An 18,442-nucleotide genomic window follows, 5' to 3' on the forward strand; every position below is an offset into this window, starting at 1 on the left:
TCTTGCCTGGAGAATCCCAGGGACGGCGGAGCCTGGTGGGCTGCCGTCTATGGGGTCGCACAGTCGGACATGACTGAAGAGACTTAGCAGCAGCAGTGATGGATGTTAAACTTACTGAACTAGACTTATAGTGGTGATCATTTTGCAGTATACACAAATATCTAATTATTGAATGCTTAAACCTAATGTTATATGTCAGTTATGACTCAGTTTTTAAAATGTCTGTGGTTTAATAGAGCTAAGGCAGGAATCTATGGTTTCAGTGTATACTGGGCCACCTTATGGGCTCCTAAGTGGCAAGAGAATGTTACACTCCAATCTTGGTATTCACCTTGTCTGGCTAAAATAACCTCTGGCTGGAATGCTGATATTAAATGATATTTTAAAACATTTAAATTCTTAAGAAATCAGATACTGTGCATGCAAGACTAATCACAGATGCAGCCATTAAATGACAGCATGTTAATTTTCTGTTGGTACCCCACTTGTCTCTGTAAACAAGTCCCTATAAAATGTTTATTTCCCCAATTTTGTTTTCAAAGATAAGTGTTTGTGTGTGCATGTGTTTGTACTATATAAAAAGTATATTATGATATGGATATGGATAGTGATGCTATCATGTATATTATTTTTTATATATTATATACTACATATATATAATATATACTTTATCACGCACCTATCCATATATGTGGATATGAATAGTGCTACTATAATTATTACAATCAGGGGAAATATACATATGTATATATATATATGTATGTGTTTGTGTTTTGAAGTTTTAAATTTAGTGAAGTATAGATTATCAGTTATATCCTTCAAGAATCATGCCTTTGGAATTTTATATAAAAAGTCAAAGCTTTACCCAAGATCACCTAGATTTCCCCTATGTTATCTTCTAGAATTTATTGTTATGTATTTTAGACTTAGGACTGTGATCCATTTTGAGTTATTCTGTGAAGAGTATAAGGTCTGTTTAAATTGTTTTGCATGTGGATATCCAGTCCCAGCACCCTTGAAGGGACTTTGTTCCATTGTATTTTCTTTACTCCTTTACCAAAGATCAGTTGACTGAGTTTGTGGGTTTATTTTGGGCTCTCTGTTGTGTTGCAAATAGATCTATTTGTCTATTCTTTTGCCACTGTCACACAATCCTGATTGCTATAGTTTTTCAGTCAGGTTTTTGCTATAGTTTTTGAGTCAGTTCTATGACTTAATCTTCTCTTTCCAAATCGAGTTGGCTATTCTAGATCGTTTGCCCCTCCATATAAGTTTTAGAATCAGTTTGTTGATATTCACATAATAACTTGCTGAGATTGAGTTTATGATAAATCCATAGGTCAAGCTGGGATAACAAACATCTTGACAAGGTTGTCTTCCAATCCATGAACATGGATGATTTTTCCATTTATTTAAGTCTCCTTTGATCTTTCACCAGAGTTGTGTAGTTTTCTTCATAAAGATCTTGTATATATTTCATTAGATTTATACCTAAGTACTGTAAACACTGTTGTGTTTTTAACTTCAAATTACTTTTGTTCATTGCTGGTATGGAGGAAAACTATTAACTTTTGTCTTACTTTGTATACTGCAACTTCACATAATCATTTATTAGTTCCAGGAGGGTTGTTGTTTTTGTTTTTTTTCCTGTTGATTCCTTAGGATTGTCTAAGTAAATTAAGATGTCATATAGTAAAAAGGACAGTGATATTTCATCCTTCCTACTTTGTAAATCATTTATTTCGTTTTTGTTCCTTATCAAATCATCTAAGATTTTTGATATAGTGTTGATCAGCAATGATGAGAGGGACATCTTTTCCTTGCTTCTAGTTATAGGAAAGTTCTGAGTTTCTCACCATTAAGTATATATTAGCAATAGGATTTTTTTTAATAGCAATAGGATTTTGTAGATGCTTTTTTATCAAGTTAAGGAAGCTTCCCCCTAGTCCTTGCTTACTGAGGTTTTTATAAATGAATGGGTGTTGAGTTTTTCAATTGTTTTTTCCTGCTATTTATAATTTGATCATTTTTCTTTTTTACCCTGTTAAAGGGATGGATTACATTCATTGATTTTTTGACTGTTGAACCTGTCTTGCATGTATGGGTAAATATCACTTGGTTATGGTGTATAATTATTGTATACATTGTCAGATTTAATTTCCTGTATTTTGTTGAGGATTTTTGCGTCTATTTTCATAAGATATATTGATGTGTGATTTTCTATTCTTGTCTTATCTTCATTTGATTTTGGTATTAGGGCAAGCCTGGTCTCATAGAACAAAATAAGAAGTATTCACTCTGCTTCTGTCTTCTGAAAGATATAGAAAATAGCTATGATTTCCTCCTTAAATGTTTGATAGAAATAATCAGCAAACCCATCGGGGCCTGGTGCTTTAGTTTTGTAAGGTTATTGATGGCTGAACTGCTTTGTTATTGCTGTTCTGTCACTCAGCTGTGTCCAACTCTTTGTGACCCCATGGACTGCAGCACACCAGGCTCCCCTGTTCTTTACTTTTTCCCGGAGTTTGCTCAAACTCATGTCCATTCAGTCAACTATGCCATCCAACCATCTCATCCTGGGCTGGCCCCTTCTCATATTGCCCTCAATCTTTCCCAACATCAGGGTCTTTTCCAATGAGTCGGCTCTTTGTATTAGGTGCCCAAAGTATTGGAGCTTCAGCCTCAGCATCAGTCTTTCCAATTAATATTCAGGGGTTGATTTCCTTTAGGATTTGATCTACTTGTGGTTCAAGGGACTCTCAAGTCTTCTCTAGAACCACAGTTCAAAAACGTCAATTTCAGTGCTCAGCCTTCTTTATGGTCCAATTCTCACATCCATACAGGACTACTGGAAAAACCATATATGGACCTTTGTCAGCAAGGTGATATCTGCTTTTTAATATGTTGTCTAGGTTTGTCATAGCTTTTCTTCAAGAAGCAAGTATCTTTTAATTTCATGGCTGCAGTCACCATGTCTAGTGATTTTGGAGCCCAAGAAAATAGTCTGCCAGTTTCCAAATTTTTCCCATCTATTTGCCATGAAGGATGGGACCAGATGCCAGGATCTTCATTTTTTTAATGTTTAGTTTCAAGCCAGCTTTAAAGTGGGGAGATGGGAAGGGAAGCATTTTATAGTCCGTCAATTAAGTCTCAGTCTTTTGATGTGTCTGTGCTCCTGAACTGTAAACTCTACTAGTGCTTCTTAGTGCCTACCAACTTATGTGAGAAAGGATATGGAGCAAGGACTGATATTGAGTATTTCTCTTACCCCAGATAGGTTAGACTCATAAAAACCACAGCAGGCTAGGTTTTGTTTTTCTAATTTCGTTTTGCTTTTTTTATGGGCATAGATTTTGCACAAGACCACTTACTTGACCTCTTGGTTGGCATTGTACATTATGGATCAGCACCTTCTTAAAACTATCTATTCCCCTATTTTCCCAACTTTTTGGCTTCTCTGTGTATGCTCTTGGATCTCTGAATGTCAACTTGATCTATTTAAAAGCAAACATTTTACTCACACCATCTCTTCTACTATCTACCTATCTCAGTGAATGACAATACAGTATATTCTGTTGCACACACCAGAGACCAAGGAATCATCCCTGGTCTGTCAGTCTCCATTAACTTTAATTCTCAAATCATGTTTTAATTTTCTTTATATATATTTCTCGAGTCAATTTAACTATCACTACATTCTTTCCTACCACCGAATCCAATAAACTATTATTTCAAGCACTGACTATAATAGCCTCCTATTACCTTCTTGAACACTTCCAAACCATTTATCATGCAGGTATTAACATGATCCTTCAAAAAAGTATTTATCCATTAATTATTAATTTGAGGATCAAGGCAAGGCTCCTTAACATGTTCTTAAGTCCCTGCATAACCTGGTATCCTCTAGATTTTGTTTCATATGGAACCAGTGATTTCTCTTGCTTTCTCAGCTATATACTAGCTTTCCTACTCTTTCATCCAGCAGCATATTTGCCATTGTTCCATCTCATTTACCTGAAGCCATAAATGCTGTTTTCTATATCTTTTCACCTCCTCTATTTTCTTTTTCTCTAGTTTACTCATGCTTCAGATCTCAGGTAATGTGTTCCTTTCTTAGGGAAGTCTTCACTGAAGTTCCTAAATAAAATTCTTTATAGGCTTTCATGGTAGCATATACTTTTTATTTACAACAATTATCAACTTGAGATTTGATTGTGGTTATTGGATTGATGTCTGTCTTTAACACCAGAAGGTAAATTTCTTAAAAGAAGGAACCATCTGTAATCTTGATCACAGTTCTATACCCAGTTACTATAAGGTACATGGTAGATGTTCAACAAGTAGTTGATTGAAGAATAAATGAATGATTTTTCATTTAAGCCAGGAATTAACTACCAATTCTTACTATAATCTGATAAACTACCTGACTAATGGTAAAACCTGTAACATTTGAAATAGGATTCCAAGAACAATATAGACCTTTTCAAATTTCATACAGATTACAAATTTCATTTAAAAGAAGTTTCACTTTTCAAAGGGTCCTCCAAATGAATCTTTTTATGTCATAAGATTTTGGACCATGAGTGGGTTGTAATAGTGATAATCAGAAATGGAAGAATATTTCTGTAGGGACACCAAGTTCATTTTCAAAGAGTAGTAAGCCATAAGACTAAATCTTTCTTTTCTATGTCAAAACCCCAATCCTTAATCCCATATCTACAAAATAGAAGAATAGAAAGGAGGGAGCCATCAGTTATGTAGCTGCTGATGAGAATCATTTATAAGCTGTAAATGGACAGTAGTTCACTTAGAGCACATGTGACCATGAGTGTCCAATTAGAACAGGCACATCAAAGGTATGTTGGCAAAAACCACACAAAAGTGAATCTTGGGAAAAAAAATCAAGGAAAATATATAAAAGAAAAAGTGAAATAGAAATCAATTTTGTAAGAAGTTAGTGTTTTTGAAGAAGGGACTGCTATGAATGCAATAGAAAATTTTCCAAGATAGAAGAAAACTATGCTGCAATGAAAGAAGATGTAATTCTACAAATGGAAAGGACATTAGGTATTTTAGGAACAACGTAGATAACATAATGTTTTTACTGGAGAATACTGAGTTCAGAGTCAAGGTGATCCTGGATTGTCTCTTACCTTTCATTTTCATAATAAATATGACTATTCAAATATGTCAAGATCCCTTTAATAAACTACTACTGATAAAGTAATTCTGCTATTTTCTAAATCAAAAGATGGACGTATAAGCTTCTTTCCAACTCCATGATTCTATAAATCTTAGTCTGAACCATCTTTTTCATAGGGCTTAAATGAAAACAATTGCAGAAAGCAACTGTAGTTGTTACTCACTTATGTTTATGTTAAATTTATTCATAAAATGCAAACTAAAGTTAACTGTTCAGTTATAATTGCAACTTCTATAGGAGTTAGCCTTTTATGTCAACCTTTTAAGTAACAGTTTTATCTACTGAAGCACACATTTGGCAAACAAATCACCTGGTACAACATTACCTTTCTGTATCTGCCAAAAATGAGTCTTGTTTAATACCTGGAGCAGTGGCTTAACCAATATGGCTTTTCAAATATTCATGTCTCACGCAATTTATTAAAATGCTCCAAGAAATAGGTACTATTCCATATTATAATTTTTGGTAAATTGAAAAATGTCACACAGATTGGTTTCATATTTTTTAATCCTTTTTTTTTTTTGAGGCATTGCATGGCAAAAACAAGGCTTTCCCAGGTGGTTCACTGGTAAAGAATCTGCATGCCAATGCAGGAGATGTAGATTCAATCCCTAGGTCAGAAGATCCCCTGGAGAAGGAGATGGCAACCCACTCCAGTATTCTTTCCTGGGAAATCCTATGGATAGAGGGCCCTGGCAGGCTACAGTCCATGGGGTCGTGAAAGAGTTGGAGGTGACTTAGCAATTAAACAACAACAATAACATGGCAAAAACAAAATGTATGTCTTATCAGAGAGAAATGTATGAATGATTTATTGTCCTTCTTGAGGTTAAATATAAGTCAATAAGAAAGTGTTCAGGAGGGAGGAGGGTTCAGGATGGGGAGCATGTGATTTTTTTTTTTAAAATAAATTAAAAAAAAAAAAAAAAAGAAAGTGAGAGAACGTTAGAGAACATTAATTCTCCACTATCTTTTCAGGAATGTGTATTAATATAGTGGCAACATGAGCATCAGTTCAGTTCAGTTGCTCAGTTGTGTCTGACTATTTGCGACCCCATGAATCGCAGCACGCCAGGCCTCCCTGTCCATTACCAACTCCTGGAGTTCACTCAGACGCACGTCCATCGAGTCAGTGATGCTATCCAGCCATCTCATCCTCTGTCGTCCCCTTCTCCTCCTGCCCCCAATCCCTCCCAGCATCAGAGTCTTTTCCAATGAGTCAACTCTTCACATGAGGTGGCCAAAGTGGAGTTTCAGCTTTACCATCATTCCTTCCAAAGAACACCCAGGGCTGATCTCCTTCAGAATGGACTGGTTGGATCTCCTTGCAGTCCAAGGGACTCTCAAGAGTCTTCTCCAACACCACAGTTCAAAAGCATCAATTCTTCGGTGCTCAGTCTTCTTCACAGTCCAACTCTCACATCCATACTTGACCACAGGAAAAACCATAGCCTTGACTAGACACACCTTTGTTGGCATAGTAATGTCTCTGCTTTTGAATATGCTATCTAGGTTGGACATAACCTTCCTTCCAAGGAGTAAGCATCTTTTAATTTCATGGCTGCAATCACCATCTGCAGTGACATGAGCATAGTTATAGAAAAATGTATCTATTTGCACTTGAGATATTTTCAGTATGACTAGGATGGTTGGTGCTAACAAATCTTGTTTATATAAGCATACTTTTACAAACATAAGAAATGATGTACAAGTGTCAAAGGATGCAGCATCTGCCGTTTATATCAAATGGCACAAGAAAATGGAACTTTGTTTTCCCATTAAGCTTGACAGAGAGCCTTGCACACTGACCTGTAGGAAGTGCTGAAGGGTTAAATGAATGATTACATGTTCAGGCTGTATAATTCTTGCAGGTAAAACAGATAATAAATACATTTAAATTCAGGATAAAGCCAGAGACTATTTATGCTTTTCACAGGTGAGAAGACTAATGCATATTTTTCTGAGAGGCAGATGAAGATTAGAAGCCCATGATTAAATCCTGCCATTACCCCACTTTTTGTCTGTTTCTTTGATGACAACACATAGGCTAAGATTGCTTGATAGAAGCTTTAATTATCATGGAATTGCTAGTTTGCTGGACAGAGCTAGTCCAATCCTGTGCATAAAGAATCTGAATCCTTAGGAAATTCTAATATGTCAACTATATTCTGGATTCAGGTAATCCCCACCTTCAAAAGATAAGAAATTCCTTAGATAAGAAAAATGAGAATGTGCCAGTCTGCCTTCCCAATCCTACATGACAATACACACATTCAATCTCACTTTTTCACAGCAAAATTCTACCTCAAACATCCCCAACTGGTTTGTTTAAAATGCTGTAGAATGAATTTCAACTTTACTCTCTCAAGTAAATCATTCTTAATTCCCTTTGTTGCTGTTTGTGTCAGGAAACTGGACCAAATAACTGCTTAAATGAATCTCAACTTAGTGATTTCAAAATTTATAGTGTTTCCTATATAGTGAAAGACTCCTTTCGACTCCATGGACTGCAGCCCGCCAGGCTCCCCTGTCCATGGAATCCTCCAGGCAAGAATACTGGAGTGGGTTGCCATTCCCTTCTCCCATATACAACTCCTATATAGTAGAACTACTAAAATACATACTTTCATTACCCCCTCCCAAGAACCAGTTTCTCTCATTTCTTGAGTTAAACTATGGAGTCTAGGGAAGCTCTTTTTAAGGGTTTGTGTATATATTTGTTTATTCTTCAATTATAGAAAACTATTCTTCCTGCCTAGTCAGCTGAGCTAGGATGTTTTCCTAAAAATGCACATATAAATACCAAATATTATAACATTGTTATTTTTATAATTACAACATACTAGAAAGGTCCCCAGTTTAACCATATTATTTTATATTATTTATTACAGGACAACATGATAAACTTTGATAGCAATTGCCTGAATAACGAACCTAACTTTTTTAAAAAACATTCATGTGATGATAATAAGGTAATGATAATTATTTGGAGTTTATGTCATTTGAGCTTGATATCATAGAAGTTTATATTTCTTGTATCTGTTTATTATATTGATTATTGACATAGTCTTTTGGTTCTAACCTGACAATTGCCATTGATATATTGTTATACTGTGGTCTTTTATACTTTTATTTTACAAATTGCCCTATGCTTATTTGATAAATATTCCTTTCAATTTTAGCATTTCATTTTCACCTTGAAAACAGTAGAACTGCTGAATTCAAACATACACATCTCAGTTCTGAAACATTTATTCAGGGAAATGCTTGTCAGAATGATTGCTTGCATACACACACACATAATTAATGGGCATAATTTAGTTGTACACATTTTAAAATTTTTTCTTTCAATATTTTCTTATCTTCAAATCATTACCTCCTCTATTTGGTATAATGTTACAATATACAGAATTTTGAATAAAAGTTTGTGTCATCTCTTTCTTCAGAAACTAGCGTGCTATTCAAGTCTTTTTGAAACTCACAATAACTGAGTTAACCTTATGGCATTTGAGTGTATCCATAAATTCCTAAAAAAAACTCCTTACATTAAGCATCTGAAACACTTGTTTTAGGAAAATAGGCCCTTTATTATTGCCAGTTATTCATCCATATCTCCAAAGGGGCAAAGATAATAATAATAAAAATCACACATACCTTTTCTTATTGCTGCTTTCAGAAGCACTCTCCTTTAGTTATCTTGTTTAAAACTGAATAAACTTGTTATGTGCTCACTCATAAGTGATAAGATCATACATAACAAAGAAAAGAGAATTTAAAAAGTCACATAATCATTAAACTGAGTTCTAGGCACTTTAGGCTGTCACCTGGAAGCTAAACAGTTTCAGTTTAGTTGCTCATCAGTCATGTGATTAACTGGAATAGAAGAAAAGTGGGGTGGAGGTGGGGCATTATTTAGCAATACAGTTCTGGCTTTAGGCTCTTTAGAAAAGCTTATTACTTCTTAATATTTTATTTGAACCACAGCCCTTCTGATGTTTTTTCTATAATAGGAAGCTTCATTTTTGAATCGTGCTTCTCGAAAGTTGAGGCAATTCCTTAAAATGAATATCAGTGACGATTTCAAGCTTCACCTATCAACAGTTTCACAGGGCACATTAACACTGCTGAACTGCACCAGCAAGGTAAGCTGAGGACTATTTACTTTGAACCAAAATATAAACTCCTCCTGTGATAGGATACTATTATTCTCTGATGATCATAAGCATTAGCAGATAAATCTAAGTGCTTATAAGAAAACTAAAATGCATTTACTCAATTCTAGAAGAGGAAAATTTCAACTTGTAACATACCTATTCCTCTTTTGGCTAGGGCAAAGAAATCATTTATAAAAGGGGACTAAAAATAAAAAAGGGCAACAAAAAAGGAAAACAAATAAATGAAAGAAAATAATAAATAATATTGCCATGGGCTTCCCTCATAGTTCAGTTGGTAAAGAATCTGCCTTCAATTCAGGGGACCCCGGTTCAATTCCTGGGCCGGGAAGATCCACTAGAGAAGGGATAGGCTACCCACTCCAGTATTCTGGCCCAGAGAATTCCATGGACTGCATAATTCATTGAGTCGCAAAGATCAGACACAACTGAGCAGCTTTCACTTCACATTGCCATAGTAACTTTCAAGGAGGCTAGGGTGATAAGTTGGATGAGGATGGTAAATTTTTATTTCTAAAATATCTTAATTTCAATCCATTTATGTACACATTTGTAAGAACTCAGAACCTATAAAAATTAATCAAATATTTAACAAATATATTTTTATATAAACTTTCAGTGTATTTATGTCCAACAATTTTCAGTTTTTTTGCCTGAATAATTTTGATAAGTACAGGGCTAATTTTTTCTACTTCTCTACTAGCAGTTATGAAATATAACCAATAAAACAAAATTTGGGAGACATTATCTTGGGACTAAGACAACAATTTCTTCACCTGCAAAGTGGAGAAAAATATAGTATCTACATTATAGGATGCTGAAAAGGTTAAGTGTTAAATGATATAATGCATATAGCATGCATGCATGCAAGCTCAGTCATGTCCAGCTCTTTGCAACCCCATGCACTGTTGCCTGCCAGGCTCCTCTATCCATGGGATGATCCTGTCAAGAACACTGGAGTGGGTTGCCATTTCCTCCTCTAAGGGGTCTTCCTGACCCAGGGATCAAACCTGTACCCCCTGCATTACAGGTGGATTCTTTACCACTGAGCCATCTGGGAAGGCTGCTTAGTACTAAAAAGCTTCAATGAGTTTTTATTATTACTATTATTACTTTACTCTCTCTTTAAGAATTTTACCAGCTGCCGTATAAAGTCAAAATATTTCTTATATATTAAAAAAAATTTAGCACTTTTATGATAGAAAAAGAATTGTTTAAAAAAAAATTTAATACTAGTAGTTGCCCACGGAAGGTAAAATGGCAAGACTGTCCTTGAGCCCTACAGACAGTGATGAAAATACATGTTGGACCTTAATAAGTTGTACTGCTTCATTTATTGTAATGGTTATTTATTTCATGCAAGCCAGCCTCCTTCTGGTGGTGTTTTTGTCAAGTTTATTTCCAATCTTGTCCCCTTACTCATGTTAATTTCTTATATAGAATTTCTTCTGTTTTCTACACATTTGATCTCTCCTGTTCTATCTACTGGAGAAGGAAACGGCAACCCACTCCAGTATTCATGCCTGGAAAATCCTATGGACCAAGGAGCCTGGTGGACTACAATCCATGGGGTCGCAAAGAGTCGGACACGACTGAGCGACTTGTGTGTGTGTTTGTGTGTTCTATCTATACATCCTTCAAGGCAAAGTTTAAGATTCATGAAGCGCTTATATTTCAGCTCTTAATCCTTATTTATAATGATTTAAAGTACAGTCAGCGGGAGAAGGAGAGGGAAGGACTAATTGAGAAAGTAGCATTGATATATATATATATACACACTATCATGTGTAAAACTGGTAATTAGTGGAAAGCTTCGATACAACACAGGGAGCCCAAGTCTGGCACTCTGTGATGACTTAGAAGGGTGGGATGGGAAGGGATAGGGAGGCTTCTGAGGGAGGGGATATATATATATATATATATATATATATACATATAAAATTATGACTGATTCACATTGTTTGGCAGAAACTGATACAACACTGTAAAGCAATTATTCTATACTTAAAAAACAAAAAAATGAGGAGGATGACATAAAAAAAAAGTACGGTCAGCCCGTCATATCCATTGGTTCTGCATTCTCTTATTCAACCAACTGTGGATCAAAAATATTCAAAAAAAATTCCATAAACTTCCAAAAAGCAAAACTTAAGCCACATTTACAACTATTTATGCAACATCTACATTGTGTTTACAACTATTTACACAGCATTTACACTGTATTAGGTATTATAAGTAATCTGGAGACGATTTAAAGTCTACAGGAGGATGTGCCTGGTTATATGCAAATTAATTGCTATTTTATATAAGGAACTTGAGCATCTGTCCTTGGATTTTGGTATCCACCCACGTCCCAGAACCAATCCCCCTACAAATACAGAAGTATTACTGTACTATCTTATCAGGAATAGGAAGTTCACTTCATGTTGCTTACAAATGCAATTGCTTAGTAATGCCTTATGTTGAGTGTAAGTTTCAAGTCAGGGCTTAACTGAAAAGACTGCAGAGCAAACTAGCAATATCACCTCTTGGAACAGGAAGGGTTAAAGGTCATAGGTATGCTGTATGTTTGTAATTCTTTCTCTCACCTGAGGAACTTTGCATGGATCGCCATGTTCCAAAATCAACTAATTTTAGAGGGAGAAATAATGTGAAAATTTAAATCTTGATATTAAAATGGTTACAAAATTAACTGATATAATTCACCTTTTTCTTGTAATGAGAAGACAAGATGTTAAAGATGGTTAACCACATTGAATTTTCTTCTTGAGTCAGGCATCCTACAAGCTTTTTACTGTTGTGTATTTCATCTTGCTTCTGATGGGTAAAGTTTAATAAAATTCACAGTTAGGATTTAACAACTTAGTGCAATATCATTTTCATGTTTTGTCTGTTTTCTAGTTTTGTCTGAAATTCTAGTTTTGTCTGTTAGTATACCCTTCCATGTTTGTTTTTCAGATCTCACAGCAATTAACACAGTGCTGGACATATCTGCTGGAGAAGGCAATGGCACCCCACTCCAGTACTCTTGCCTGGAAAATCCCATGGACCGAGGAGCCTGGTGGGCTGCAGTCCACGGGGTCGCTAAGAGTTAGACATGACTGAGTGACTTCACTTTCACTTTTCACTTTCATGCATTGGAGAAGGAAATGGCAACCCACTCCAGTATTCTTGCCTGGAGAATCCCAGGGACGGGGGAGCCTGGTGGGCTGCCGTCTATGGGGTCGCACAGAGTCGGACACGACCGAAGTGACTTAGCAGCAGCAGCAGCAGGACACATCTGCAAAATACTCCAGGTTATTTGGAGGACTAACCTAACCTTTCTTGTTTCTCCCTTTTCCTTGATATTTGATAATATTTCTAAATGAAATTAGTATTCTGCCATACTAACAATTTAGATTCTCAAGTAGATTAGATGAGCTGAAGGTAATATGAAATTTAGCAGTTATAATAATGGAAGGAGTAATAAAGGATTAATAATCAATATTATAAATATGACTTTGTTTTTAAGGGTAAAGGAAGAAAACCACCTTCCCTGAGTGAAGCTCAACCCACTAAGAATTTGGTAAGTTATTGCACCCTCCAGATGTTTGCCTTCAACAGCTTGAAATAACTACAGCATCCTGATAAACCTCAGCCCTGTTTAGGAAACAACAAAGCAGAAGTCCTCATACATGACAAGCTTTCAAAATAAACAGATCAGAAGGGCTGTAAGGCTAGGCCTTTCCCCAAAGCAGCCCTCTGTAACCTTTGGGTGGTGGGCTGGAGCCAGTGTGCACCTCTCTTCCCAATTCCACGTTCTATGTCATTTTAGTAGTTTGGTACTGTTTACAGGCATGAGGGGGCTTCTTAGGTGACATTAGTGGTAAAGAACCTGCCTGCCAATGCAGGAGATATGAAACGCGGGTTCAATCCCTGGGTCAGGAAGATCCCCTGGAAAAGGGCATGGCAGCCCCACTCTAGTGTTCTTGCCTGAAGAATCCCATGACAGAGGAGCCTGGCAGGCCACAGCCCCTGAGGTTGCAAGAGTCGGACACAACTGAGTAACTGAGCACACGCGCATGCATGGGCTGGAGACCATGCAAATTGGCAGAGGCCAATGTGAAGGCAAACATCTTTTCTATCAGCTTTTTGCTCAACAATTTCTGAATGTTTCTCTTTGAATTGTTTCCTTTTATATGGTTGGTTTTGAAAATAGTCATTATAATATTGGTAAAAGGAGAAATGAGATACCACTTAGAAATTGGACCTCTTTAAACTGCATTTTTAAAAACCACTATTTTAAAATTAAAGAAGCTAAGGAAAATGTCAGAGCATTGATTTTTTAAAAAAGAAAATTAAAACCTCAATAGGTAATAGGCAAAGGACATGACCAAACTATATAGAAGAAAATAAACTAGAAAACAAGATACAAATAAAAAGAGCTACCTTAGTAAAGAAATACCTATTAAAAATGAGGACCCTTTTACTCATATAGATTATACAATATATTAGTGTTGTTGTTTTGTTGCTAAGTTGTCTGCCAGTCTCCTCTGTCCATGGGATCTGCAGGGGATCTTCTAGACCCAGGAACTGAACTCAGGTCTCCTGCATTGGCAGGCAGATTCTTTACCACTGAGCCACCAGGGAAGCCCATACACTATATACTGTATAATATGTGTAATAGTACATGAATACTCTATATGTACACACATTCTATTAGATTGTTGCACAAAATTATATAGCAATATGCAAAATATTTATGAATGAAAAAGAATATTTCACTAAATGTGACAATGATATATTAACTAGAATGAGGCATGGAAAAATGCACACACCTGGTTCATGACAGCGATAGATTCTTTTTTCACATTTCCATTATGTTATTTGACCACTCTGTGTGTGTTAGTCCTGACTCTTTGTGACCCCATGGACTGTAGCCCTAGTAGGCGCCTAAGCCCATGGAATTTTCCAGGCAAGGATACTGGAGTGGGTTGCCATTCCCTTCTCCAGGAGATCTTCCCAGCCCAGGATAGGAGTATGGAACTCTCTTACTCCTCTTAGAGAAGCAGAGTGAGTCTGCACACCCTGGGACTCAGGAAACCCTAGGTATTCCAACTTGAAGTGGAATAGTTGAATACCTGAATAGTATCAATATATGAGTGCTTCTGGCTAGGGTAATTTGGAGAGAAAGTTTAGAAAAAGGAGATAACACCCATGTTCCTGAAATTACAGACAAAATCATGTTTATTTGTATTTTTACTCAATGTTTAGCCTTGGTCTATGTAGAAAAGTCATGAAATGTTCATGTCTATGTTTTTCAAGTAAAAGTATAAACTTCAGTTTATACGTTTTAAAGGTGTTTTGGCACATGACTTTTTTACTTTACTTCCTCACACCCCTCCCTCTCTGTTCTGTAAAGGAATCTGGCATCCAAACCCCGAGATGTTAGTTAATTCTGAGACATTAATTCACTTCTCAGGCATCCAGAGTCCACATCTCAGGGACTAACAAAAATATAACCGAGGATACGCAGAGCTACTCTCTTTTATGTATATTACATCTGAGGTGTCTCTTTCCCCACTTCCTGTAGGTTGTACAGGTAGCCCTTGTGAAGATTTTTGACAGAGCCATCTTCTTGGTCTTCTGACTTTCAAAATAGTCATATTCCTTGCCTCAAAAAAAAAAATGTTCTGGGATCCTCAATACAAAGAATATTAGAAATCCTCCTTCATATTTACCTTTGAAATCTGTCCGCTATAAAAAAAGAAAAAATCTGTCCACTAATCTTTTAAATGAATTATTTTAAGAGTATGTGTTAGTGTTACTAAATATATAATTGAAAGAAATCTGAATGTGACCAAACTAAAAATAGGACAAACAAGCTCAAAACCCAATCTATTACATTTACTTGACTATGTGACCATGGCAGATTACTTACCCTCTTTGCATCTCAGTTTCCTCAAATGTGAAAGGTGAAATCATCAATTTTATAGTTACTAAGTAGATAAAATGAAATAATATATGTATAGCACTGAGCACAGTACCTGACCTAGAAAACCTAATAATCGGTTGTTATTGAAATGAAGAAATGGCCCTGTAGTAATTCACTTCTCAGGCATCCAGAGTCCACATCTCTGGGACTCATGAAAATATAACTGAGGATACGCAGAGCTACTCTTCTATGTCTATTACATCTGAGGTGCCTCTTTCTCCACTTTCTGTAGGTTGTACAGGTAGCCCACTTGAAGATTTTTGACAGAGTAGGAAAGCTAGCTTATAAGGCAGGCATCTTCCATTCTCTAGTGAAAACTAGGGAACAAACTTAATTGGGATATATATATATATATATATTAAGGATATATCCTTACTAATCTTTGCCAAAATAAACAATATTTTCAGTATTTCTTCCATAAAAATATTTTTCCATTGTAAAAAAAAACTCAGTTGAATAATGTACAGATCTTTCTCACAAAAGTTTAAACAGTACTCTTATGTCCAGTTATGTTGCATTGGTAAAACTGGTGGCCACCTGACAGCTCTTTAATCCTAAATTTTAAATCGTAACAACCTTGTATATCCTACACATCAGTGATTGCAGCTACGAACCGTAATTTTTTAAAAATGTCATTCAATGTTCTCCTTTTTTAAAGATTCTTTTGACGTGGACCGTTTTTTAAATTAGCTACAATAATGCTTTTATGTTTTGGTTTTTTGGCCACAAGGCTTGTAGGATCTTAGCTCCCTAACCAGGGATCGAACCTGCACACCCTATACTAGAAGGCAAAGTCTTAACCACCGGGACTACCAGGGAAGTCTCAAGATTCTTTTTAATTACAAAATTGTTCGTATAACCTAGTATAGCGGAAACTAAGATTGAATGTTTTTCAATGTGTATTTTTACTAAAATGTGAACTAAAAATTTTTTTTTATATTTCTCTAGGAAGAGAATAAATCTTCAAAGGAACAGAAAAAACAGAATGACCTGTGTTTCCTAAAGATACTACTACAAAAGATAAAAACTTGTTGGAATAAAATTTTGAGGGGCATTAAAGAACACTGAAAATATGGAGTAGCAATATAAAACCTTGAGCTTTATTTGTGTCTTCCAAGAATCTATCCGCTCATGTGATTTTCAAGGGCAGAATGCCTCCTGGAAGTTACTGAACGCATCCTGGTTAAAACAGATTACAGCAACTGAGAAATCCTTACTGTAGTACCGGAAGATGGACCTAAACAATGGAAACCAAATCCTGCAATCAACAAAACTATTTCACATGTATGAGGACATATATTAATTGGTATTAATTCTGAACAGTTTAAGACAATCCATGTAAGGTATTAGTTGCAATAATACTTTTTAAATGTGTTTAAAATTTTCAGAAGATATATAAAAGATATATAAATTCTGTGAAGTATATAAAGGTTATGAGGGTTAAAAATTAACATGTCATTATTACCAAAATATATAGTTTTATGCCCATTATGTATACTGCCCATCAGTATACTGCAATGAGAGTGGAAATTGTTGTCGTCTGTGCTGGAAATGTTTCAGAGTTAACAGTGAGATATGGATAAGGCCCATGAGAATGAGTCATGTAAAGAAGCAGTAGCATAAAGGAGTCCAAGGTAACTGAAAGATATTAAGAGATGTAGTTAAACATGAATGTATAATACAGTGCCTTTGATAAACGATATTACAGATGTTTTAAAATTAAAGTAAAGAATAGTTTCACAAAACAGAAAGTCACCTGTTCTAAGGATGCTAAACCATAGCACTGGGTTACTTTTGTCATTTATGTGTAATAAAATTTGTCTACATGAGTTTGCAATTTGGGAAGTATATTTTTAAGAGAATAATATATGTTGGCCTTTTAATTAATGGAATGTGTATATTTAATTTTGACACAATATCTGTATATAAAAATATTTTCATACAGTATTACAATTGCTTACTTTGGATAACATTTTTCCTTTGATAATAAATGACCTATGTATTAACACTGTCAGATTCATTTAATTCATCCCAACAGGATTTTTTTTTTTTTTGGTCATGCCATGTGGCTTATGGACTCTTAGTTCCCCCTTGTGGGACTGAACCTGGGCCCCCTGCAGTGGAAGTGCAGAGTCCAAACCACTGGGTCACCAGGGAAGTCCTTCAAAAGAATTTTTTAAACCCAAGATTTTTAATGCTGCACCATTATTTGATTTTTCCCTTCCATTGAAATATAATCTTTAATCTCTTAACCATCAAGAATGTACATGAGACTGGGACCCCCACACTAAGTAAGAATAGGAACACTGCTTTACTGCCTGTTTTTGTCAGGGCCTGAAAACCTGCTTATGAGGCAGGCAGGCATCTTCCATTCTTAAAAGTGAAGACTACTGGCAAATCCTTCTAAGCTTAGATTTGCCAATAGCCTTCACCTACAAAGAGAATTGAAAGCACTATTCTAGGCAGGCCAAGTGTTCTAAAATAGCCACTGTGGTCTCATCATCACCGGCTTCAGAGCTGACTGACTTATTTAATCTACAGACAATGCTCCGGTGCCATCCTCAATGTGTGGAGGGAAGACCTTCCTCTCAGTTCATGTCTGTCTCTCAGGTTCTCTTTCTCTTTCTCTTCTCTTTCTGTTGTGTCCCCAACCCACACAGAGTTTCCTCCTCACTGGTGCAGACGGTTGTATAGAGTTGTACACACAGTTGTACAGATTCACTGATTATCTCAGTAATGAGGCGGTGAGTCAAGAGGTTTTCTCTTTGGTTTTTTATTAATTCCAGAAAAGGGAGTTTACTAACACTTTTTGGGAGCAACTGGTTCTTCACCAAGCTTTTCCTTCAGACAGACTTTTCAAAGTCTTCAAGAAGGCTATGTTTCCTTCCACCACAAAACAGGTCAACTATGCGGCACACCTCCACCCTGACGAACTGGTGCTATTGGTAAACCATCAGCTATGAAGAGAAGACGTTTTAAGTTTCTAAAGGGAAACTCTTAAAAGTGTTCTTGAAAGTGTTTCCATGAAGGCTGTCTATAATGTCCCTAACAGGGTTGAGACTGTGACAAAATAAGGAGCGATTATTTAAAAAT

General features: G+C 35.9%; 1 protein-coding gene across 2 annotated transcripts in view; it reads left to right on the forward strand.

Moving 5' to 3' along the window:
- The window catches only part of IL7 (interleukin 7), a 60,447-nt gene extending 43,092 nt beyond the window's left edge, over positions 1 to 17,355 (forward strand). The window contains exons 3-6 of one of the 2 annotated variants that reach the window (XM_086335419.1): positions 8,095 to 8,175; positions 9,214 to 9,345; positions 12,887 to 12,940; positions 16,298 to 17,355. In XM_086335419.1, the coding sequence (XP_086191545.1) occupies positions 8,095 to 8,175; positions 9,214 to 9,345; positions 12,887 to 12,940; positions 16,298 to 16,417 (387 nt within the window). In that variant the 3' untranslated portion in view covers positions 16,418 to 17,355. The remainder of the gene's footprint in view (positions 1 to 8,094; positions 8,176 to 9,213; positions 9,346 to 12,886; positions 12,941 to 16,297) is intronic. The other variant, XM_086335421.1, reaches the window with a different exon arrangement.
- Positions 17,356 to 18,442: the final 1,087 nt, after the last annotated feature.

This window comes from Bos grunniens, chromosome 14 (genome assembly GCF_055505025.1).
Source record: "Bos grunniens cultivar Pamir isolate PY7600 chromosome 14, Bosgru_T2T1.0, whole genome shotgun sequence".
Lineage (NCBI taxonomy): Eukaryota > Metazoa > Chordata > Mammalia > Artiodactyla > Bovidae > Bos > Bos grunniens.